Source organism: Ischnura elegans, chromosome 1 (genome assembly GCF_921293095.1).
Source record: "Ischnura elegans chromosome 1, ioIscEleg1.1, whole genome shotgun sequence".
NCBI lineage: Eukaryota > Metazoa > Arthropoda > Insecta > Odonata > Coenagrionidae > Ischnura > Ischnura elegans.
The window spans coordinates 47,327,134-47,354,758 of NC_060246.1; the positions used below are offsets into that span (position 1 = coordinate 47,327,134).

Sequence of the window (27,625 nt, forward strand, 5' to 3'; positions counted from 1 at the left end):
GCATGAAAAGTAACTAAGAGTAAATCATGAATTAAGATTGACTTAGTAACTATTGAAACAGGTTATTTGCAAAGTTTTCCAATAAATTCCATAAAAATTAAACTAATCTGTGGATCAATTATATATTTGTAGCTGGAATACGTATAATTTCTTACAATAATATATATTTCCTTTTTCAATCATTTGAAATTAGTCAATTTGTTCAAGTACTGGGTTTTTCCCTAATTATCTGTTTTTCCACATCTAGCAAGCTCTGCAGGGTTAAGCTTTCACGGAAAAATCTAAAATGCTGAAGATAGTGGTAGGTATTATACGATACCAATTCTCGTCTATAACCTCAAAGAGAATTTAATTTTAAACTATAGGTACTTCACCTTTTTCTACGGACACCCTTATTTTTTTTGTACCTATAAGGCATACATACTAGAATAATACGTGAGTCTTCCATTTTATCTTTAAACAGCGAACATCAGCTTCGTAAATAAAATTTTTGTAACCAATTAAGAAGAGTAAAGTTATTAATCGAGTCAATTTATAACCGAACCAAACTTCCTGTTAAATTTCACTCAAGGATTAACTCGAAGAAGAAACAGCGGCACCTAGCGAGGTAAACTCCGAGGCGGACTGAATAAATCGATAAGAACTCAAGGGGGCCACTAAACTACCCAAAACTCTGCCTTCAAACTCCTCGAGAGACCGCTCACCCTCTCTTCCAATCTAAACCCCCTCAGCCCGTCTCTCTCCGCCTGCTTTCTCTCCCCATCCGTCCATTAAAACGCTACCATAAAGGGCACACGTGGAGTCCTGCAAATAAAGCCACCGCCTCCCACCCTTTCTCCAGACCACTCCGCTCTGTTGCCTTTCATCCCTGCCCTCGCCTCCGCAACCCCTTCAAGCCTTTCCACACTCACTCGACACAAGCCCCATTAAAACGGGAGCAAGGGGATTCTTTCGGCGCAAGACCCGTCGTCGCCATCGCCGCCTCCGACCCGGCACCAAACCGCACAAACTCCCAGCTCCGACGACGACGACCCACGAGAAACTCAAACTCAGCGCAAAACCTAAAGACCAGTCTCGAGGTCGAACAAACGCGGAAACATTGGGACGGGACGGGCGAGGAAGAGCGAAGGGACCGCGGTGGGCGAAGAGAGAGAGAGAGAGGTCTCTGGGACGGAGAGTGGCAAAAGGGTGGGTTTTGCAGCGCCACCGCCCGTTTCGGAGTCAAATTAAACCAATGACAACATTCGACTCCCATTAAGGTCGCTTATTCCGACGGAGAGAGAGGACTTGACTGCTATTCCTCGAGTGAGGGACTACGCGAGCCCTTAATCATCCCTTTCCATATCTGTACCGCATCGACCACTCCCGCGTCCTTCCCCCATAACACCGGGGCTGACTCATGTGGTCGCAAATATCGCCGCTCTATGATCTCATGGACCACCTGCTTGGATCAAAACTTTCGCTCCACGTCACCCCGTACCGAATCCCTCTTCGATCAGTCACACCATCGTCAGTCGGGTCTCCCGTGTTAGATCCTTTCCACCACTGCTGACCACCAAGGCTTCAATCTGACTGGCAGCCTCCTTTTGAGGCGGCAAAGTCTGCGCCGTCTCCTATGGAACATATATATACAGTGAAAACTTATTTATTCAATGCCGTATTAGACTTTTAAAAACTGGAAAACTAATGATGAACTATAGTTCTTGTGGGCGAAATTTCGATCGACTCTAGCTTCGCAAAATGAAGCATAAAAATGGAAATAGTACGAAAATCAAATAAGTTGGCAATTATATTTTGCGTTTTGTTAGCGAATATTTCTCCAGGCAAGGTGCTTGAGAAATTCTCAACTAAGGATTCTCGTTTAAAAAATAAAAAGGTAGAGGAGAGAATGCTATTTCACTTTACACCTACCTCGCAAATGAATCACCTATCAGTTGATATCTCCCATTAGGATATAATATTGCTCGCATTGATATCCAAAACGAGGAAAACCAAAGTCTTTTAAAATTCGAACATCTTCTTCAACAGCAAATTGTCACAGAAACCTTTTGGTTATTCTCACCAAACGGAATAAGGAACTCAATTTTCAAATTACGAAGCTATGAGTCATGGCACAAATCACCAATGCTGAGTTCATCTGACGGGAAACACATTTTGGACCTTTTTTAAGGAATAGCCTTAGTTAAACTAGTTTTAATTAATTTGCGACCGTGTCTCCACAAAGCATCGAACTGAAACAATGAACAAAGCACGCTTCAACGTCAACAGGGAAAGGTGAAGTCGCATGTTTTGCGAAACTACGCGGCCGTGCGGGCTTTTATAAGCAGGCAGACTCAAAGCAAGTTCCCCGTAACTCCCATTTATATTATTTACGCTCAGGCTTCAACGTTCAACGAATGCATCCAACTTCTTCGTCCCATTCATCTGACACTCACCTCCACCTCCTGCTCCCTCTTCCTTACCCCCAACCCTTCCACTCCGTTTCCTATTATCTTTTCGGGCAATGTTCCTCCTCCTCCCAATCCTCTTTGCCCACTCCCTCATTTCTCACCCACTTTCTTACCTTCAAATCCTCCGAACCTCCTCAGCCCCACTCGCAGCAGCAGCAGCTAGCTCCTTTTCAAAGCTTTTCTCATTTGCCCACCCCACACCGAAAACTCAGCCCCACTACCCCGACCCCATTCAACCCATACACACCAATCAATCTTTCACGGCGCCTCTAGTTTCTCTTCATGCCACTCTCACGCCCCATTGTTTCAGCGCCACCTCCGACTCCCATGTATCCCCCCCTCTCTCTATACGGAGTGGCGTCATTCGTCAATCTCCTTCTCTACACCACACTCCCTCTCAGCCTCCTTCCCCTACTCCCATGTCCCTCGGTCTATACTGTCTCTGTCTGGAGTCTCCTATGCATCACGCCTTCGCATTGTCTGTTACGTTTTGGTTCCTTCAGTTTTCTGAGAGCCGTTTGTATAAATATCCTTCAATCGTTTTTCATATAATTCATGCATGATTTTAGTTGATTAGTGCCTATACGTACGTGGTTTCCACCCACGGGTGCACCAGAAGGTAACTGAACGATTCGACCTTTTGGTGGAGACAAAGTTTGTTTCGCTATATCACCTACCGCCAATTTCCGCCGGCAGCATTTACTATTTTGAATAAAAATAATGGCAAATGGCGCTGTAACTGCGAATCAAACTTATGTAAATGTGATATTAGACTCAACCAGGTGACATCCTGCGGTGATTCTATACTGTGACACCGGAAAACACACCTGAAGTCCATTAAGTTATATAACTGATACATACAATTGGAAGGGGAATGAAACTAAGTCTGCCTACGTGTCTTAGTTGTTATAATATTTGGCAAATAATCAGGCGATATAGCCTCAATTCCAAGCTGGGGTATCTACACTGATACAAACATCTCGCTCATCTGTCTCCCTGAACGATATTACATCATTTGTCATCTCCATTTTCTCCCTCTTTTGGTCGACTTCTCCTCGTCCCTCAATCCGTAACCCAATCTTCTATGCATCACGCCTCCTCACCTCAGGCTCCATCTCGGTTCCTCCAACGATCATGAAAGCCATTCAAAACAAATCACCTTCAATTTGCATGGATTCAGCATTGCTTTGAGTGAGAAATGATGGCAGTGGATGAGAACTGTACTTATGCACTCAAGAAAGGATCGAACAGTCCTTCAAAAATCTTTGCCACCGCCGGGATTAGAACCCGAACCATCTGGGTGGGAAGCCAGTACTATAACCATCACATCATCCCGATCCCTTGTGATACCTCATAGAGTTGAATAGGGTATTCCCGATTGGGTAAGTAAGAAATAAAACAACTTTTAGTTTCTTTATAGCAAAATAATTTTCGCCATTATTAATGTTTACTATCATATCATTGACATTTTTTACCATGAAACTTTAAGAAACCATATTTCAACTCTTATGAAACCTTCATGCCCAGGTAACTTTTACTACAAAAGCATTAAACTGGTATCTATTTTAAATGAAACGCTGGAGCTGAAGAGTTAAATAATTGGCATTGACCAATATTTCGCACTAAAGATCCTTGGATAGTCTCATAGAGAAGCAAAGAATGGCAGGAAAAAATGCACTTAAGGAGAATGGAAGGGATGAAAACATACTAAATACAAGGTTAAAATAAATGATGGTACGGTTTGCAACACGGTTTAAATTAAAACAGAATTACTTGCTGTTTATATTTTTTTATTTTATGATTTTTTCGACTAAACCAGCTTTTTACTTAATTAAAGAATTTCAATATGTGCGCCCTTACTTGCTCTAAAAGAGAGAAATCCGGCGCCGATATTAGCATACTCCTAACAAAAGGTACCAAGGGAACCACGGCATAACGTCTCACCCGACGGACAAAGAGTTGCATTTGAAGTCCCTTCTTCAAGGCCCTCTATTAGGGATCGGCCAGCCTCTGAAAAATCTCTCCCACATCCGTACCATCTTCCTATGAGTTACTGAAATTGCATCATTATTTTATGATAGTCAATTACATAAATATTTTAACTAAGCCCTTTTATTTCCTTACTCTTCTTTAAATTTTCAATTATATCGTGAGCCACAAGGCATTTTTTGATAAAACTGTACACACATTAGTGTTATTATATGAATTGTTTTTTTTTAATACAGTAGTCACCGCTTTAAAAAGTCAAACGGATCAATATCGCTTAAGAACCAGACTATAACCACTGCGTGAATTATCTAGTCACAGATTCTTAGTGCATGGTTCAAATAGAGGCGAGCTTCTCCTCTTCATTCTTCCCATCCTATTCTGCTGCAGAAGATTCTTAAACGAAGAGTTGGCCCTTGCGTGCAGACGATCACCAGATCACGGTGCTGGAGAGCTTGGATGAGAGCTTTCAGAAAGGAACTCGGCGGGGCGCAGGGTTAGAGATATTTATGTATGCAGACGCTTCGTAGACACCATCAGAAATAGGATATCACTAAGGTAGCAAGGCAGGTAGACTGGAGTCACGGGAATCCAATTAAAACCAACTTATAACAGTGGCAGGGCACACGTCTGGAAAGTTTGAAACTTTATATGTAATCATCGCCATACATGTGGTAATGCTTTGAAAATACAAATATCACAATGCACCCGACACATTTCATTTAATATTTCAGAGTAAGCCAGCTTATACCCGTATAATTCAATTTTTTACTGTAGCTAAAATATAATTGTATGCAGTGCAAATATTTTCAAAGATATTCTGAGTGAAATTCCAGTCACATTTACAGAAAATTTCTATTACAGGCATACAATTTTCTTTTAAACAGTCGATTCTGACCCTGGAACTTTAAGATGAAGCAATTCTCCCCCTCTCTCCGACTTAACTGGTGAAAGATGCTCGCTTTAAGGTTTTGTTGAAATTTTCAGGGTATATAGAGTGGATTCTGGTCAGCATTTGTTGACACATCACATTTTAAAATTTTATCTGAGTATTTTGTCAGATGCAATTTATTTATGCATTATAAAAAGGCAAGTCTTAGTAATGGTCTACTCTACGCGCTATATCAGTCAAAGTTTTTTAAAATTTTAGGCAAATAATGCGACACCAGAACAGAAAAGTGAAACCGATCCAGAGGGAGTTAAGCTTACCCTAAAAATGAAAGAAACATGTTTTAAGGAAATTGCTCACTTCGAGTAGGTAAGCTCTAAACCTTATTTGAAGCATAGTTTAACACTTTGTTTATGTGAAGAACATAGTTGAAAGTATTACTTCCAGAGAATTCCAAACAATCCTGTATACCGAGAGTAATTTTCCGGACATTTCCGGACAACAGAAGATATTGAAAGATTTGTAGTTTCATTCGAATAATAAGAGAAAACAGAGGGTTGTGTGAGCTGAAAATAAGGAGTAAGAATGAGAAGACGACTGGGAAACGGAAAAGGAAAGGCGATAGAGGGAATAATAATGCCAAAGGAAGATGGCATTCTGGGAGGAAGGAAAAAATATGAAGGGAAAAATTGATCGGTGAATCCTCTTATATTTTTCACTCCGACCTCAAAAGCATATATGTGCATTTTGTGCGTGTGTGAGTGTTTGTGGGTATGTTTACATATGTACAAGCGAGAAAAGTGAGAAGAGTGAGTTTTTCGCGAGTAGTATTGGGAAGATGAAGGCGGTGTCTTGGGAGGAGGAAGGTATAGAGGGATCGTGTGAATCGAGGAAGATTACGTTCTCGGAGAGAAGAATACGGTTGGACCGAATTCAGAGTTTCATTTCCTTCTCCAGAGGAGGAAACCAATTCTCAGAAATAATAAGCGGGCGTGAAACTGAGATACGTGATACGAGGAAACCGAAGAGGTAATCAGGAGCGTTACTTGGCAATGATTGTAAGGCCGGTGACCCTACAGTACAAGAAACACTATTTTAAAAACCTTCGCGGAAAAATTGAAAAAAACAACATATCGCAACTTCATTAAGTATACTTTACTTATTATTACTTTATATATATCAATTAAATTTCATGATGACATACTGTTATGACGATAAATGATGAATTGACATGATGATTACGTTTATCAAATATTATATCCTAAATGGAAATATGGTCCGTAAAAAAAGGGAGAACAATTTTTTTAAGAGTCGCTTCTCATGAACGTTCTTCTATGGTACATTAAAGTAAGTACATGAAAGTACTATAAACTCTAAAGCGCAGACAATATGCCAGAAAAGAGAAGGGGATAAGTAGGCATGTATGAAATTATCTTTTGACTTATTGAATTAGCTACGTCAAGATGGTAAGAGGGACAAAATATTTTTCTAAGTGTTGAATAATGTGGTGAAACTGTTTTAATGAGGAGTTAATGACCACTCTTTGTGGAGGGTGTAAAATAAAGTTAAGATTGAAATCCAAAAATTTACAGAAACATAAGTGACTAGAAATAATATTTTCAACATCATATTAAACATGTAACTGTTCATAGAGTAACCTTTGTTTTAAATGTTCACCTCCAACACTGTGTCAACATAAATTAAAATTGTCACAATATAACCAATATATCAATATTTTTCCAATAATTGAAAGCAAACTAAATTTTATGGTACTGAAATATGGTATCTATCTTCGCAAAATTCTATGCTGGGTAAAGGGTACATGAAAGTCATCGTGAATGATGTACGCATAAATGAAAGGGACCTTGTGCGCATATTCCATCAGGGTACACTCGAGATAAGGGGGGCAGGAAGTGACGATGGGTTGCTTTCTAGCTGCTCTTCTGAGTCCGTAGGTTTGGCGAGAGAGAGAATCGGAGTGGACTGATTGTGAGTCGCATTGTCGAGGCGTGACGGAGTGTTATGGCGCAGATAGCGGGTGAGAACGAGACGCGGTGCGGATTATATACGAATTTTTCCTCTCTTTCATCCGTTATTGGTTTGATGGCAAGAGATGGGAAGCGATGTGTGACGCTTCTGGGAGGAGGGATCCCGCCTGCGGAGTGGTATTGTGGTGGTCGCTGAGCCGCTTGCGGCTGACTGAGCGCGAGCACCTAAGAATGAAGCTCATGGGCTGAGGGAGTGAACGAACACGGTCTGTATCGTGAAAAAAAGAGAGAGAAAAAGATACATTTAGACGAAGAGGGTGGAGTAGGAGCTTGACAAAGATGAATAAATGGATGAAAGTTTAAACATAGTGCAGGTGTGGTAGTATATGATGCTTATGGATGTATATTTTTAATTTTCGAGTGTGTGAGACGACGACTAGTCCAGACCAATGGCGACCAGAAAGGTAAAATATCTCAAATATCGTTATGATTTGCACCAAAAAAAACTAGAAAACGAATCCAAGAAAGAAATTTCCTTTTACAAGCAAGAAGCTGAGAGGTTTGCTGTTTAAAAGCTTTTAATCATTGATATAGATTAATCATTTTAAAATTATGTAAATTAAAAAGTGTTATATATTTTGATGGCTTTAAAAGATGTACATCCAAGATAAACGGTAGATATTAGTCTAAAAAAAACATTTTTTCAACATGCGTCCATCAAGCAATGACGTTTTTCAGGTTTTTCGCAAGAACTGGTTTTTTTGAAATTAGTTAATTCGGCAAAAAGAATGCATGGATTCGTGGTGGCGAGTAATAAAATATGCAAGGTGATTAAAATATTACCTAAATGTAGAGCAAGTACAAAGATTTACTGAGGGATAAGTAATCTTCCATTGTTTCCTGTACACATGTAAGAAAAATTGATTCCCAGAAAAATCACTATTTAACATAATGGTGCTCTATGAGAAATGAAAGATTTGACCATTTTTGCCTGAGCCCGGATGCCTCCGTAACTTTCAATAGGTTCTACAGAAGTATAAAGCGGCATTACCTCTATTTTTGTGTTGGAAAATCATTTTTTACTCAATAATTAATGACGGTGATATTCATTTGCTGCGCCAGGAAGTTTAATTTTTAGATGTTAAGTAAGAATGATTCAAGAGCAGAGGGTTCGTTATGAATTCCTCTTGAGTGAATTATGATTGCTAGGAACCAAGACAAGTCAAGTGGATGAGAAATATACAAAGTGGGTTTGCATTGTGACGAGGCAAAAAGAGAAAAGGTATTTTTCGTTTTCAATTAAGTTGTCCCCCCATTATCGCTCTCTTAATGCTTCAATTCCCAAACAGAACTTCCGTTAAAATCATTTCGGAAATACATTCAAATGGATTCGGTGATGAGAATTCTCAAGTAGTAGTGTTACGCAGTATACTGATTTTGGTTTGGAATGCGTCAGTTCATACTTCCAATTGGAGAACCCCTTCAAGCCAAGAGAACATTACATCTCCTCGATAAAAGACTTAACTTGTATGCGCTGAGAATTTAAAATCTGACAAACCGAAATTACTCACCAAATGGTATTATATTTCTCTTGAAACCATAGTAAGCTTCATGTGTGCACAAAATATGTGGTTACAACCAATGTAATGATATTTTTTACATTCAGCATAGAGAATTTTTTCAACAAATAGCCAATTTTTCTATCACAGATATTTATTTATTTATTTATTTATCACATCCCCCGTAAACAGCACATAACGGCCTTTTACAACGAGGGTTTCCAATATTAACAAAGTACAACACAAACATCCATGCCCTGGGTAGGGATCACCTTCTCAGGCGGGATTCGAACCCACGACCTTCGGTTTGGCAGGCGAGGACTTTACCCCACCGCCACCGAGGCCGCATTAAATCTACTACACAGATATTAATGGGTAGGGATTATATATAAATAAAGGATACATATATAACATTTTTGTAAAACTTTGTGAGCTGGTGAGGCGAATGTTATGAAACGAGTGTGGAACGTACGATAAAATGAGTAAAATAGTCGCTTAGCTCAAACAATTAGCTGCCACGACAGATGGCCCTTATTGCTTTCGCGCCACATTTTTTTTCTTTCACGTAATCACCCCTTAGCTTCATGTGCATTGCCAAATCGACCCTGCCGTAAACAATTAATATCCCAATTCTAAAGGGGTTATGCGATAAAGGCTTCTCAGCGTTTGATATCCTCGAGGGCATAAAGAATCATACACATAAAAAAGGGAGCCGTTTAAAATGAAGGAGGAATTCTCGAGCGTCGTAATGGACCCAAGTGCGCAATCAAAGACACACGCTGCAGCGACATTTTACCGAAATGACTCGGAATATCCGAGAAAATGGAGATTATTGAAATTCTGAAATTATTTCGAGCCTTGAAACGGCAAACGGTTAAACGCAAAAGTAAAAAAAGAAAATATTCTCGAAAGAAGCGCTGTGCTGCCAATCTGCATTATAGAATTTCCTTCAGCTGAGGACCGACTAAGAAATAGCCAGCCAATATTGTTGTAATCAGTGCATTGCTGTTAAAGATAAAGTATTCAACACCTCTCGTCATGAGCTTTGATGCATTAGCCCAGGAAATAATATGTTTAAGCCCTCAGAGTCGGTAATTTTTTTCCGATTTCATTCCGAATATAAATCTACTCTAACATTGGAAACTTCTAAAATATCATATTAACTAGCACATTAACACTTAAATTTTAATGCTTTCAAAAATGATATTCACTGTTAAAATTCTCAAAAATTTCATACTCTCAAGTCATACGCTTTTTCTGCATTCCACAAACGTTAAAAAACATCGATTGAAATCCACAGGTAAAAAGAGGATTATCCTGACATTAATTGCCTTCTCTAATATAAATTTTTCTATTCGCCCTCTAAATATCTTTTTTATACTTCGCCAAGAAAAGTCATATGCTGTGTGGAAAAAGTTTTTGAATCACAAGAATTAATTATAGACCTAACTTACTAACGTGTGCAAAATAAATAATGTTTTTAAATATCCTCTTTATTGCTAAGTAAATTACTTATAGCGATAAAGATTCCGCGAGATAATAACAGTGTAGTGAACCTAAAATAGCAACAAAAAAACTGGTAAAAAATCAAACTTTTTGATTGTACTTCAATGCAAAACACAATACGAGTAATAAATGAAACTATGTATTTAGTAATGAGAAAAATATTAATCAACGTGATAGCTAAATTCATTTCTGCAATCCCTCACGAATATAGATGCTAATTTAATTTTCTACTACGACAGCTTTAAGAATTTTGTAAGGATTTTTTTATTCATGTTTAAAACTGAAGCTATCGTTTCAAGCACGCATTTTTACGGATTTAGGCCATACTGATCACTATCAGATGGCTTCTATAAAATTATCCTCAATGCTTTTGCGCAATCTGTCGTTCCAGAGTATAATCCTCGATCTTTTTCGGTTGCCATCTGCGAAGAAATCCATTGAATTCAACAATGTTCCATCTTCAGACTGAAATTCCCCCAAATGTCATCCCTCCCTGGTAAAAGCCCTTTCGTGTCTGGTGATCCTCCAGTGGTCCTCGTTCAAGGCGCTCGCTGAATGCAGAGGAGAACAAGGGGAAGGTGGGGGTAAGAGGATGGAGGGAGTGGAGATCGAGGGCCGCGATGAGTACCAAAGGAACAGGAGGGAAGGGAGATGAGATCGACGAAAGACGTATGGAACTATCACTGGATATCTAAAGTCGATATACACTTCTTTGGAGTAGTATTTCGAATATAACTAGTAACTCATCACCATGATTGACTATCAACATTGAATCCATATCTTTCATTGCTTCAGTTTTATCATTTATGCTAAAGAAGAGATTAAGTTTGGATCGAAAGAAGACATAACCCTTGTGTCGCCCTCATGGAGCCGAAAAATAGTTCATTTTCTCTAAATTGGTCATTAAAATGCAGTTTTCCGTCAGTAATATTTTATGTTGTGGAGTCAGGTTTCGATACAGTATATTGAAATAGGGATATCAAGGTAAAGATAGGAATATTGAAAAACTGTTGCATTTTTGGGCTATTTTCTAAAAGCAACCAGAATTAAGTTTGAAATACAATTAAAAATCGTTTTTGATACGGAAATGTTGATTTATTTTTCAATTAGAGAGGTTCGGCTCTCCCTAAACTTTGTGGTTACCTTCAACAACGCTCCTTCAAATGAACACGTTTAAAATAACTAATAACGCCATCATGATGCATTGAATGTGTAATTAGGGGAAGTAATAAAGGTTTTGATTGTATTTATTATAACATTTTATGCAATAAATCATCCGCAGAGGCAAAAATATTTTGTTTAGGCAACTATAATATCAATATTCTAGCCGTAAAGTGAGCGATTTCCATGAGAGTCTCTTCCAGGCTGTGATATTTACGCGTACTTTGATGAGCAGTCAGGAAAGATGAGGGTCTAATGAGGAAGGGAGCGGATTGTGAGTGAGGCGATTCGAATGAATATTTGGATTCTAAGAGAAGTGGGAGGGTTGGGGTTGAAAGGGATCGGGTACAGTGCACTCCGAAAAGCAACGAACCGTCAAGTGGGACCGATTTGAAACAAGAGAGTCGCAGGCGCCGCATCAGTTCCACCGCGGGAAGAAAGATAAAGAAGTTGGAGAGATGGTTTTATGTGAGGGGGAAAGGGATGGGTTTTTCCACCCATTGTCCCTTCCCCTCTGCTCCTCCTCACAGTGGAGATGTGCGGTATTTGTATCCTGCGCCCCCTTCCGCATCCATCCGTGGGAGCAGACGTCCCGCGCTCCCACACTCCCTTGATCCTCTAGCCGCGCGGTCCACAGGCGTCAAGCCTCCCACGACACCCAGCCTTCTCCGAGAGACAATGTTCCCATCAACCCCCTTCCTCCTACCTTCACCCTTCCCTCCTTTGGTGCCTTGCTCTCGCCTCACAACGATCGCCGCAGCTCCATGGGTCGACAACCCACGGACCGCCTGTATCATTCGGCCCCCGAACCAGTTTCATGCGCCCTGCACACTAAAGAATAACAATATAAGGTTATATAAAATAATAGTAATTACAAAAAGCCAAAGCTTCACGGTTCAATTCTATGTTGTGGGGAATTTTTCCCCATGACAATTTTTTTTAGGATTTTACCGCCATTAAAGCAGCGGACCTTACACATTACACTTACTTTTATTACCTCTTCTTTGAGTTTTACGCGCAGTGCGTGCATTGCATGCATTAAATTCATTTGCAACTATTTATTTAAAATATCTTTTGAGAAACCTATCATTTGCGGCAGATTAATTTTTGCTAATTTGTATACACGGCCCTCAGGTCAATGCTGATTTGAACGTCCAGTTTGCGGAATGAAATTGCTACCGACCCCTGTTCTACGCTTGGATGGCAGATCTTGTTTGTCTTCCGTCTTTCGATCCAGAAAATCCATTCAGTATCCCGCTATATTTTCGTCACGAATCAATTCAAAATCGTGGACTTTATATCGTTTTCCGCACCTTTTGAAGAAAGTCGAATTATAGAAAAGAGGACAAAATAGCATAAGGGCCCCATGGATTCTCAGAAGGATAAGATACTGGTCTCGTTATCTTGGTTTCTACCTAGCTATTGAACTAAAGGTTCTCTGACTCCAACACCAACCTCACAGTAATCGTTTCTACAATAAGCCCGAGTGTGTTGTCTTCCACCTTTTCTCAGGGGATAGTTTTTCGTCTCATTGGGAATCCATTCTGTATCCCGTTATATTTAAGTCACGAGCCAATACAAAATCGTGCATTTTCTATCCTCTTCCATTCCCATGGGCAAAGTCAAATTACAGAGGGAAACAAAAGAAAAAAATGAGTAATTTCACGGATACTCTAAAGTATACTCTACAAGCCTCTCCATCTTTGTCTTTCTCACTCTGCAAAGAGTGTCAGGTAGGAGATATTACCACGAAATCAACGTGTATATATAATAAAGGATACAGGTTTTTCAGTTGGTTTTGAAGTTTGATCTGTTTGATTCTTATTACACAAACCATAATATTACAGAGGCAACAACACCTGATGAACATTTATTTTCTGATTTTTCTACCAATAGATTGTGACTGCGTTAAATTACTTTTGACTTCGTTCTTTGAAATTAAACTCTCAGCATCAAGAAGAATCCTAAAATAAAGCTTTCATTATGGAAATGCGAATCTCCCTGCCATGTAGCCGGAATACTGTGTGTTTCTATTCAATCAAAGCATATAAATATAGCCTCAATAAATAAAAAATACAAAATACTAATGGTATCAAGTCTGGCTTAATAGAGCCACTCGATATATTCAGTGAAAACACCCAATAATGAGTTTCCACATTTTTTTAAACTAGTACTATGCCAACTTCTCACACTTAAATTGCAAAGAATTTTACAGAACAAATTTTACAGCAGTTTATCCGTCCTTGTACAAACCATTTTATTAGATGAAAAACGTCCAAAAATTTGTCTTACGTGGGCGCTAGTAGATTTACATTTTAGCAACTTTTACTAAAGATAACAAATATGTATGTTTATATAAATGATACGCTCCATACATTAGATACAGTATTTTTCCGATGATAGTCATTATATACACATTTCATATACTTACCATTTTTATTTAGGGAATGTATTTTTTCAATAGACTTCAATGCATAAAAAATAATTGCTTTTAGGGCAAAAGTTATGAAATTTGCTTAATCCAAAAAAATCAATGAAAACTCTTATAAGGGAATAAAATGGATTACTAAGGATCCATAAACGATTTTGAATGATAGCTATTTACATCCCGAGAGAGGAAAAAGGTACGAAAAAATCATTAAAAAAGAGCTATCTAAATACAGTGGTACAGGTTTATCTGTGGGTTACAAAATTATTCTGTACAGGAAAGAAAAAAATGATTTGTACTTAGTGGGGTATGAGATAAGCAAGATATGTTGCTCCTCATTTTATTATGAGAGGCTGGTTATTAAATCCTTCATTTGGTGCGAAACAATTTATCTTCCTCCGGCCATGTTTCATTAATCTTCGTGTTTTGCTTGAGTTCTATACCTCACCCTCGGTATGGTAATCATTCATCCGAAGTTATTAATACCGACTTACGCACAACGCCTCCGTCCATCAATTTCAGATTTATTCCCTTCTCGAGGAAGAACAAGACCAAGACGTTCAACGAATTTCAACAGAAATAATATTCCATGAGTGCCCAACCGTCGAGCAACCTCTATTGTCGTTGAATACGCCGCAAAATTTTGCTTATCACATTTCCATATGGCGAGAAACAAATTGTTCTCTGCTCTGTATTAAAAACTAATCCGAATTCACAACTGGATCATTTGTCACAATCATTCTCGTGTTATGGCATCTATTACATTCCTCCTGGTTCCTGCCGCTCACCCTCCGGCAACCAAGTCGTTTTGAATATGTAAGATGATCCTTTATCATAGCTTCCCCAATTTTCTCGCCCATTCCAACGTCTACTTACAACCGTTTCAACCCCCTTTTTCTGTTCTTTTGGAAATAACCAATGCTTCCGTTCATCCCTCGCACTCTTAACCCTTTTATACGGAACATTTCTGATGTTTTCGAAAATCGCGGCTCTCCCCCATTCCACGCGAGCTCATCCCAGCATTAGAGGGATCATCTTTGCGATCCATTCGCACAATTCGATGCCCAGCAGTAGCCCACTTAAGCTCCCGATCATCAATCCACATCACCTTCTCCTTCATCTCGGTTGATTATTGGCTGTGTAAATACTTTGCAGTAGTCATTCCAAATGTGATTTATGAGTAACAGGATCTTTTCCAGTTCTTTAAAATCTCATAAGGGTTAAATGGCTTTTATCTTCAACTGCAAATGAAAATTTCGAATTAATATTCATCAGATAATTGGAGAGATCATTAGGCAATTGCATTAAAAAGTGTTAGATATCCTGGGTTTCAATATTAAGTTCAATTTAATATTTATTCTTGATTATGAGCTTATTATTTATCACGTTAATTTTTTCCGCGACACACGATAAATGAATTAATAATATGTTAGAGCGTAGGTTTCCGCGGCGATGGTCTGATCTCTGCATTTCTCTAAAAAACCCTGACGCGGAAGAAAACCCTGGAGAAATGCAGAGATCGAATTAATAATATGATAAGGTATCCCTCGAGTCCATCTAAATATATATTAGTCTCCTAGGATCATTGAAAGTTTAGTTTATCTGAGTGTTTTTCAGGCCTAGAATTCAGTGAAATATGAAAATATAGGGAAGTATACTTAAAAAAGCTAATTGCTGTAAAAATAACAAAGCCGCGGTTATCTAAAAAGAAGTACCCTCTTTTATCTCGAGTGACATTTTTCAAGGTTGTGATCTCTCCTCTTCCCTCAATAGCCCATTTCCCATGTCTTGTAGCATCTCCGCGGTGCCAACTAATCGGAGAACCACCTGCCCGATTCTTTAATTACCGGTCTACCAAACATTTGAGTGGGAAATACAACACTCCAATTAAGAAGAACCCTAGCCGTAGCCTCGAATGAGCGGGAAAGAATCATTCTTGTCTCCACCTCTATCCCCGCCAATAAATAAGCCGAATCCAAAGAATCCTAATTAATCCATCACGGAATATACGACTGATTGCCCGCCCTCCCACTCATCACCGCATGCTCATCAGTCTCCGGCCGCCATCTTCCACGCCCACCGACGGTCCTCGAGACGAAATCTTACGGCGGGGTCTTCATCGGCACTTGCCCTATTCGGTATTCGGGAGATCGTGGGAAGGGAAAAAAAGGAGGTTAAAGGGAGGGTTCAGAGGAGAGTATTCATCTGGGTTTTGAATGAGACGTTGAATCCCACATCGAAGGATCGATAGGGGAAAAAATATAACTATGAAGTCAAGATTGAAGTGGGAGCAGCGCAGCTGAATGAAGACGGAGAAGGAAATGGAGAGTGAAGGGTCGGGCGATGATATTTGGAGAGGCCACAGCGGCGGAGCGAATCTTTAGGGCTGAGAGTTGAGGCGGTGAAGAGGTAATGAGTGAGCATTTCTTTACAACCACGCACCTCCTAAATACTGTGGTAGTTTTAAAGTAGCAGCATAAAAATTGCAATCTAAAGGGATACAAGAGGATCTTTGGTTTGGGTGAAAACTATTATTATCTTGTCAGCATTGGGATTATTGAAATTCTACGGCAAAATTATTCAATAATTGTAGAAACTATGTTCACATAAGTAAAAAGTCTCAATTATGTTAGCCTCAAATGAAACATGAAAAAATGAGGACGAGGGACTTAAATAAATCTCAAGAAAATGTAAGCATAAGTAAGGAACTGATCCTTTGATATGGTAGTTCACATTCAATGAACATTACCATTGATTACGTTATCTCTTTCAAAGATATAATCCCTCAGTCGGATACATGTATAATTATAAAATGAAATTCCGTTTCTTATCAAAGATCTATTCTTAATGCAATGTAAATTTAGATAAAAAAATTTCTAAGGAGGAAATAAATTCAATGCAAGGCCATGTCCAGGAATTACTCCTAAATATAAAATCGATTTTTTTATGCCATAAAACATTGAATATTATTACAAAGTCATACATTAAATTTAATTATACTTGAGTGCTTCCCGCATAGTGGTGGAAGTAGATCGCCGCCATCTTCTTCCATGGTTACGTTTTCATGAAAATTTAACTGTATTTTAAAACAAGTCAAACCGGAAAATAGTAATGCAGATAATGTCGCCATCTTAGGTTGTGGAAGGAAGGAAAAAATGTGAGGGATTAATCACCTCAAAGTAAGAATATGCGCCGGGAAAAAGGGTTGAATATGAAACCCATTTACAGTCACTTGATAAAACATTGAAAACCATTGAAATGGCATAAGTACTCGATTTGCAATTGAACGTTCTACACATATATCGTGGTATCTTCCTTAAATCGACTCCAATTAGTAACGCTCTGGGATTTGTACCAACTAAATGTACTTTCGGTCGAAGAGATCAAGAGATACATAAAGACGAGGCGGAAATTAAGGGTAGGGATAGGATAGACGGTCTACAAGTGTGAATACTTTTGAATCGGGGGATAATGCAGCCCGGCGGGGGTGGAGGGACGCTGTTCAGGCGGAAGGGAGAAAAGGAAGGAGGCGCGGGTGGGACTATCTTCTCTCTCGCCCCGGCCGCTAATTAGTGAAGCCGAATGCTGAACGGTTGGGCGGAGGCAGCGGCGGCAACTGGATGGGGGCTGGTGGACTGGGAAGAGACGAGGAGGGGAGGCAAGCCGTGGGGCGGAAGGAGAAAGAATTCGGGGGGTTGGAAGCCGCTTCTTGTCGTGCTCTCAAAAAAACGCACCATCCGAGGATGGGAGAAGAAATGGATGGGGGTATAGTGATGGGAGTGATAAGGGGTCTGAGGGCATGTTGAGGGGGTGGGAGATTTAAACCAGGGGGAGGAGTTACATGGGCAGGGGGTTGAGTTATGATTTGTGGGTGAGTTCCATGAATGACTGCGATGGTGATAAAAGAAAAAAAAAACATTTTCCGGAAAAGTAGCAGACATAACTCGTACTTCTACTTCTCGAATTACACTAGCAAATATACAACATGGGGTTATTACATATCGCAACGATTCGTCATATTCTGGGACAAAGCAGCTATGTGTTGAGTCTATCGAGTGCAAGATGTGAAGCACACATATGCATTTAGCCGTGTAAAAAAAGGCATCGGATAAGAAACACAAATATACTGGTGTCGAATAATTTCGCTATTCTGATCAGAATCGAATACCGCTGACATTAAATAAACCTCTAATATCAGCAGAATATTTTAAGAGAAGGGTTGATACCTGGACGTTTTGTTTGGAGGTAGTTTCTAATTGAGCACAAAAAGACTTAATTAAACTTATTACGGTACCAAACACCAGATTCACAGGAACGTGTTTTCCAAAACGCTGTCTTTCAAATGTTTCTTTTATATAAACTGAAAAGAATCGCAGGCTCCACTGGTTTTAGATTTATTTTTACCTCAGCCTTTTCCAATACACTTGTCTGTAGCTACGAGTGCTTCCTCAGAATTGGGAGCTTTATTCTCGCTTGTTGGTTTATAAGTGAGGCGAGACGATAGTTTGCCCTCATTAAAGGCGGGTAAACCTCCTAACGAACGGCGCCTTTCCCGACGTCCTGTCTCTCTTCCATCCACCTTAATCCTTCCCTAGCAACGTTATTACGCGGATTTCTCACGCCTTGCATTTCACCATGGACATCGTTTCCACTCCACTACTATAGATGCACCTGTAAGACCTTTGGGAGAGGGCAAATGAAGTCTTGCTTTACTGCTTATAGTCTCTGCAGCTTATAGAAGACCGGTTCACAAAAAATAATGTAACTCACTACGGCTAGATATAAAAAAATAAATAGCTCATCTGAATTGGAAGCAGGAAAATAATTCGGAAATATGGATGATTTAAGTGCGAAAGAGATTGAAATAACGCGACGAAAACTAAAACATACAGTCTAATAGGTATGGAAATACTATTCATTAATTCATTTCAGCAGAGTTAAAACTATTTCATAACTGGCAAATATATTGACAATAATCTGTGATAGCAGTGAAATAGATGCCTTATGGTCTATTAATGACTTCAAGCCTAAGTTAATATTAATTTTATCGAATATAACATAGCTGCTCTAAATGATAAATAAGGATAAAATATATATTCTCTCTTATAGATTGATATTTAGGGTTTCCATATATCCCGGAATGAATGCTTCCAAATGTACAGTAACCAATAATAATACATTGAAGTGCAATAAAGAGTTGTCCACCCTGAAACTAAATAATATTTCCGTATAGGCTTTCGCGGAGTCTCTGAACGGATGAGATGATTCGCGATTCCTTCCACGTGTATCCATTACTTCGAACAAATATTAAATAAATTTCAAATTTTCAGGCAATAATCATCATGAAATTTTCAATTTAAATTTATTATCAAATATGATAGCGAATTAAAGTATAAAACAAAATAAATATCATGCGCAGTTTTTCCATGGTTCTGCATACAATTATTATACAATTCTGACCTACTTTCTTTGTGCATAACATTGAGTGTCGTACAAAATCTACTCTAACCATACTTAGCATCTGCAGCAGCCTCTCAATCTGAATCCAATCAACGCTGAACAATTAATTTTATTCTTAAACTGGCTCCGTTATGCCTACAAATTACCCTCAAAGAAAACTTTCGTCTCTTCTGCCCTTAACCTTATTCAATTTTCTTGTTTTGGCGGTCTCCTCGCCTCAATTCTCTCGCTCGGAGCAATGATGAAGGGAGAAAAAGAGAGAGAGCACGCCATAAGAATAGGGTGGAGAGGGAGTATAAGTGAAAAATGAGCGATGAAATTGGACGATCGTTTGCTCGATCGGACGGGTAAAGCACACGGAGTTGAATGCAGCGTGGGCGAGGGACCGGAGAGTAAAGATCTGAGAGGGGCGTGAGGAAGTAATTTTGCTCCGGCGAAATGTGGTGTGATAGAAGATGACGATTTTGCCATTTTCCTTAGCGTGTATGCGACCTGGTTTCATGGTCGTCAATCATCAAATGGAGATGCACAAAACGAGCACGAGAATTAATTTGCCCACAGCGTGATCTCATGGGATGATTACAGGTTTGAAGAATTTTTTGGACGTCACCATGAGTCATGTAGTTTTCGGTCATTAAGGCAAAGGGGTTGAGTTATTAGTTTAAACTGCAATCGATAGATGATTAAGTACTTACGACTTTATTTACCCTAATGAGATAGAAAAAAGTACTCCCGCATGTGAAATCCATTTAAAAGTGACAGATTTGACCTATGCAATTTAGCCAATAAGGTATCATTAAACGCTCCCCATTATCACAAATTAAAACCTATTGTATGAATGTGGGCACAAGTTCGGAAAGACAATATTCTGTCCATGTATTAAGGCATCAAAAAGAAAAAAAAGAACTTTTTGATAACCCTTGCAGTGAAAGTGTATTTTTTCCAAGGTTAAAAAAATATCATGCACGCACGATAAAAATTTGATTTCTGGCTTAAATATATAGATATTGCACAGCAAAAAAGGAAATTTTTATTCGGCAGAAAATATTTATGCCAAAATGAGCAACAACTAAGGTGTTTCTTGAATCATTCACAGACTATTAAGAAAACAATTCGATATTGTGTTTCAAAAACGAAAGTTTTGGCTCGATGTTTTTGTTAACCTCAATTTTTTAACCTTACGATAAAAATGGTATTCGATAATTAAGTTAGAAATTGTGACTCAGATGATACTCAAATGTCAGTTCAGTTTCTAGCGTACATTTCTAGATAGAAAGGTACTCGATATATCACGTTTACAATGAAAACGCATCATTCTCCAGGGTTTGAAGTTCTCATTCTAAAAGCCGCCAATTAAATAAAAGAGGACTCATCACTCGGTCGTGCGCGGCATAAATCTCTCCATCCGGCAGGCTGTCCGCCAATAATCCACGATCGCTCGCTCGCAGTCGAAGCTCGAAAAATTACGCTCACGTCAAGACTTGGCCTGAAACTTCTTTCGAGCGGAGGTCAAGTTTTTCCACGCTCGAGACATGAGCGCACACTTCGTCTTGCATCACGGCATGAACTCCAACTATTCCAATCATGTGAGCACAAAGTGTGCGGGTAAATGGAAAACAACCACGTGGAGAATAAATGACAGTGTGGAACAAAATGCCTTCTCCTTTAACGTGATGTCTCGGGGAAGAGTAAGGCGGGCGCATTTTGATTCTTCTTTTTTTCCCTAAAAATAGTTCCGTACCTGCCCGTGCCCCTCAGAGCGTGGCAGCATCGAAGATGGCGACCCCAGGGGGTGGAGGGAGTGGAATACTTGACATGCACCGTCTTTCATTTGTTGTTTCGTGCCTTCCTATGCTGCCGAAGGAGAGAACATCACGAGAAGGGATGAGGGTGGGAAAGGGGACAAAAAAGTGTACTACATTGTGGGGAGGGAGGGATTTGGCCTCACGAGTGACGCCGTCAACCCCTTTCAAAGATCGTGGCGGGAGGCGAAGATGGAAGAACTGAAGACGTTCAGAGAAAGGTTTCATCGTTACTCCACGGATAGATATAAAGTTGGATTTCGACCATTTTTTTGCAGAATTACAACTTCGGCTCACAAATACCCGATGCATTCAGTTATAGGCTATATCCAGGTGCATTATTTGGGCACATGAAGCCGTAACTACTTGCAATCCATACTTTTACTTGCTACTTAATTAAATGAGGAAACATAAAAATTATGAAATCCACCGACCTTTACTTCATAAGGGCATCATCATACATCATTTGAATTAAAGACGATGCCCTCCTTAAATGACATCTAAAGTACTGCGTTGGCTGAAATCGAACTACTTAAATCCTGGATATTATCAGGCTTTTTTGCCTAGCTCAGTTTTTTTATTCCAATAATATTATTGTAACGAAATATATATTTTCATTAAGAACGTGATAATGTGTTTTTGAAGTGAAGTTACCTATCCACGCTACATTAAGTGTCGCTGCGAGTAATATACGATGGAATTTCGAGATAACAATGTAGAAGTTATTTTGGTCAACATTATTTTGCTTTTGTATGATGTATGACGAGATGATGCATTTTGTGAAAAGAATGTCCAAAAGTTACATTCAAATCAATCTAAGCAGGAATTTTCTTTGAAGGAGGCACCCAAGCAGAAGATGATCTCAAACCTCTCGTGCTCTCTCCTCACCTTTGACCCCGTCCCACCCCTCCTCCTCCTCTGCCTGTGCCCACGCTCCACCTTCTAACAATCTCCCTCCCCTGCCACGCGCATTAATCATACAGATGCCACAAGGAACCACCTCCTCTCGTAAAACGTCTCCCTCCCCCTCCCAAAAACCCAATTCGCTATCTATACCATCGCCGCTTTCCTTACCTCTCCTAAGCCCTAGGATTCGAAAAATTCTATGAAATGCAATGCATACCTCTTTCGCGATCATCTACGAAAAACTCTATCAAATATACACGTGACGTGCATGCGCCGAAAAAACACTGCGATATTATGATGGCCGTAGTAACATTATTCCGTTGTTTTCATCTCATTTTAAACATGCAGCAGTGTTTTTTCTCGTGGGTCTCCGATAAATTAATGGCACCCACTTGGTTAGTCTCTGCAGTCATTGCAATAAGTAAATTCTAAACGCTCAGACAATTAGCAATGATACCTGCGTGTGTGGAGGATGAAATAAAGCTCGTCTATGCAGTGGAAAATTCAGCGTATGGAGAAGCACACTAAGTCCTTTTCATTGCTTAGCTACCACAAATATTGGCATTGTATATCCGTTGCTGAATATATGGCGACGGAATCGGCCCGTCACGGGCTTAAAATATAATTATATTACTGCCATGATCCGAGGAACAACTAAATGAAGCGGATAATGGTAGAATGAAACCCACTATCATCAGTGCTGTAGTTGGGGTAAAAAATTAGGCGGTACTTACCGCAAAATCCCAACAGCTAAATATGTAGTATACATCCGGCCGCTATGGAAATGTCAAACTCCGACTCTCATATATGTTCAGAGTTGTGCCACGAGATAACTCAGAACAAGTAAATAACCATTTCCGATTTTTCTTTCTTAAATCCACTGGACAATTTACAGTAGTGCTATTTTTTACATATTTAAAAAGGTAGTTTATCCGGTACGTTTATAACGAGTTTGGATTTTAGGGGGCACGCCGTACCGGCTCGTTCCTGCCCAACTACAGCACTGACTATCGTCCATCTCATAATATCACCGAGTTAAGCAGTCAGGATTCAAGTCACTGCTTTCCTATTGCAACCTTTGGAAGACTGTAGCTACTTACCGAAGCGCTAAATATATGGATGTATTCCGCCCACCAATTGACCCAACAACCTATTTCACCCACTTCACCACCTTCCCGCACGTCATCCGGAACTGTTCGTTCAAACCCCTTCTCCCCGACCAACGTCTAGCAAATGCCGAAAAACACACTCCTCCACCATCGGCCTCACGTAGCCAGCCACCCTCGGTGTTTCATAGCACGAGACCGCTTGGCAAGCGGATGAGCGATGGCCACTGGTCGGAGCCATCGGATGGGAGAGGTTGGATGACACGGGGCAGCGGGGAGGAATGGATGGAAGTATAGCGTTGGGGAGGGGGAAGATGGACAGACTGTGGAGTGGGGAGATTACAGGGGAGAAGGGGGTGAGGGGGATGGGACAGAGAGATATAGATAGAGGTGGGGAGGAAATGGAGCTGACAGGTTGGGTAAGTTCCGTCTGCCACGATGCCGTGAGCAATATATATGTGGAGGAGGGAGGAAAGCATTCCCAACCCGAAGCTCTAGTCATCTTCTCCACCGGTTACCTCCCTACCATTACTCTCCCTCCCCATTCAGCGCAATTTTTTTCGCTTCCCTATCGGTATTTCTTATTTTAACCTCAAGAGTTGCTCCTCCCAGGGAATGCAAAGTAGAGCAGTCCCGCCCATTGGAAATAACTTCGGTCACGGAAAGGAACACGGTGTCATTCTCATGAAGTAGGTACTATTTACGTGTCGCAGTTTGGGCAAATGCTCGGTTTAATTATTCCAGTTCCATTTCTTATCTCTAATAATTCCTTACTTAGCAGGCGCGGAAGGTAATTTATTCTCCACGATCTCTCTTATTTAATATCGGGAGTTTGAACTAAGTTTCGCAGTACGACACACATGAGAAATTTATTGTTTCGGCATATAAGTTTGGCCTACAATGAGAGTGCCTTGCATTCCATGCACCAACGCTTTTGAGGGAGCAGTAACTCATTAGTTATGTTCTCAAAGCTTCCCATCAGGCAATGATTTTTTTCATTGGATAAGTCCTATCGCCCAGATGTGGATGGAAATAAATCAATCAAAGATAACTGCGCGATACAATTCTATTATAAGTTGGTATATTAGTATTAACGTTCTCTCGAATTGAATATTTTTTGAAAAAAAACTATTTTCATGGTGGAGTAAAGAAGCTAGAAAGAATACAGCCAACCCGTTTTAGGTGTTTCAAGATAAATCAAGAACTAAAGATATACAACACTTTGCTATCAGTATGTATGTAACTTTGAGTAAGTGAATGATAAATGACAGAGAGAAAATTATTAAATGCAATTCCATTAATCACTTTTCTGCGAACAAAAAATTGGTAGCTCATGATATACATTAATTTAATTTTTTTATTTAAACAGAAAATACTGATGAGTACAGATCGAGAAAAATATGAAATCATTGACGCTTTTACTCCCTTCAGACTATCAAATAGTTGTTTAAGCGCGCCTCTGCCGCCACATGCGACTTTTCATCAAAAGAAAAGCTTTTATATCTATTCAGGGTGATAGGAAAAACAATTCAGAGTGAGATGCATATATCAACTTGCATGTCATGCAGCTGTATCTCACTATGTTCATCTTGTTGTCTAGGCGATTAACTGGACAGGCTGTTCAACCTCTACCATGGGGGAGGGGGACGTGTTGCTCTACCTTTGGAAGAGCCATGGCGTGACAAGGCTCTTGATTGGTTATTTGAGATAGATGAGACGGAGGAAGACACATTGGGGAGGAATTGGGGAGCTAATGCATTGTCGGTGGGGCGTGTTCCAACTCTGTCCGATAGATTATGGATGCCGCGCTTTCGTGAGTGGTTTAATCACAGAACCACGTGTTTCTCATGAATACAGTGTCTTATTAAGTATTCTATATCACCGAGTGTGACGTCACGCCAGATGTTTTTCAATGAATGAAGGGGTAAAAAACATCTTCGTCATATTTCAATTTTTCAAACTTCACGTGCGTACCTTAAGCGATTAAGCTCCATAATAACAAGTAAAATAACAGGTTTTATATCACAATAACTGGTATTTACTAGAAATTGAATTTAAAAAAATACATGATTCGACTTATTTTGGTTTAACTTGAGCGTGAGAATAGTGGATGTCATAGTAATTCCCGAAAATAATTGAGGATTACGAAGTAAAGGGAATTAAAAAATTCACTCTAGATACATATCTGAAGTTTTTCTCACGAAGGAGAGTATTTTTCCAAGAATATTTTCCATGAAGTCTGCTCTCCAATAAGAATTATTGCTTGTCCTAAAAGTCAAAGTTTTTTTCGAGGGCGCTCCAGTGTCATCGCGTGTCCGGTGCTGAGGCTAAACGTGGGACGGCACCATTGGACGTTGACTCAACAGCGCTTTGAAAAATGACCAGGTGCGAGCAGAACCAAAATAAATGACGCAAAAGGGTAAAAAGGGGCGAAGACGTGAAACGGCCGAGGGAGGGGAGTGTTACGTCAAGTTGGGTTTCGAAAATCCAGGGAAGTCTCCGAAGATGAGGGCTGTCGCGAATCAATTGAGATAAAAGATGATACAGCAGCTTTCGTTGAACCAATGTTACCATAACACTGTATTTTAGTTTTTGTTCAGCTGGGAAAAATAGAAGTTGCCAAAATTGCATTATTATGTCCAAAAAGTTATTCCCTCTCGCCAAATTTCAAGAGTAACGGATTGTAACTGAACTATCCCATCAGAGAACATTTCAGCTCACCAAAATTATATATACGTGTTCTGAAATCGGAGCTAATTAGTGTAACATTTTCATTGCAAGAGCGCATTTCTGATACAGATAGGAATTCCCCATCCTTGAGCTTATTGGAACTTATTGAGCAGTAGTATAGTTGCAAATACGGAAACTATTGTGTTTGCCAAAATCTGAACGTGTGAGGATATAACGAACGTAAAAACGTAGAGTAGTAAGAGCAAGGGTAGCGATGCTGAGGACTGTGAAGGAGGGAATAACGTGATGTAAGCGGAACTGAGTGCGAAGAGAAGTTATATGAATATAATGGAGGAAACTACCCTCTTAATTAAAGACGGAATTGTAATCAGGGTATTGAGGGCTGTGTTTGTGAGACGTGAGTGTGGGAAGCAAGCTTTTACTGAAACCCTATTAAGTGAGCGAGGTTGTGATTGAAAGGGAGGGAGAAATAAAGATATTCGTGCAATCGATTATAAACGTGAATTTCAATTAACAGCGCCCAAATATATGTTCTTCAAGATATTCCTTCAGGCTGTCGTTAAACACTTTTGCAATATACTTCGTGACTGAAGTGACGTAAACACTTTAGCCCGTCATTCCTAGTATACACCTCATTATACATATATTGTACTAATTTCTGTTTTATACCGGCAGTGAATTCACTTCAAATATTTTATCTTGCGCTTCTCCTGAGCACTGCATCAAGGAGCTACTACGCCAGTACTCCCGCATGCAGGGAAGTGCGTAGTTGCGTGACTCAAGGAATGAGTTACGAGTGACGCTTGAGCGCGTTGATCTCTGAAATGGACGTGCGGGGGAGTTCCTTAGAGGGGATCGTGCGTAGGATGACGGGGAGGGGGCCGTGTAAGAGGGGCGAGAGGGAAGTGAATTGTGAGGAATATGAGACACGCTTGGGAGAACGAGAATTCGGCAGAGCGGGGACTGAGTGGAAGGCAAGCCGGACATGGATTAAGCCAATGAAATTTAGGAGAAGTTAGATGATAAAATTAATAAAAACTCGAGAAAAAAAGTACGCTTGTCACTTTTGTAGATGTCATTTGAATAATTACATTAATGAATACTTAGTTTTATAAGGATAGAGGTTTTTACACTGCCGTAAATTGAATTAAATCGTTCTAATTGATGTTTTTAAAAACATTAAAATATGTTTACATTCATAGGGTTTGGTATGGTAGGATAAAAATAAATTTCACAGGTTCCGAAATTATTTTACCAGATATTAAAATGGAAATTTTAAGATTTGAATAGAAGTTAAATGCTGTTGATGTTTGCATTTCTTTGCAGCCAATAATAAATATAGGTACCTATAAGCATTTTGAGGTTATGATAATATGTAATATAATGTTTGATTTAAACCGGAATCTCCTTGCCTTTTAGTTTATACTTCAACTAAATATATTTCCTCATATTTGCAGGTGATCCAAGGAAATGCAAATACATATCTGGAGGCCAAGAGGACGCTCGATCCACCAGTATGGGCCAGCCGGGTACGATTCTTACCCTACAGCTATCACAGGAGAACAGTGTGCATGCGGGTGGAAATATACGGATGCTATTGGAATGGTGAGAATATACTCTGATATTTATTTTTAAAATAAATTTATCATTTTAAATTATTTTAGCCACAGGATTATTATCATTAAGTTGAATT

The 27,625-nt window shown here is 39.6% G+C and overlaps 1 protein-coding gene across 1 annotated transcript in view; it reads left to right on the forward strand.

Annotated features, from left to right (window-relative positions):
- Positions 1-27,625, forward strand: part of LOC124159508 (discoidin domain-containing receptor 2-like) — a 574,242-nt gene that overhangs the window by 453,970 nt on the left and 92,647 nt on the right. Inside the window, exon 7 of the mRNA XM_046535367.1 lies at positions 27,390-27,537. Coding sequence (XP_046391323.1) covers positions 27,390-27,537 — 148 coding nt within the window. The remainder of the gene's footprint in view (positions 1-27,389; positions 27,538-27,625) is intronic.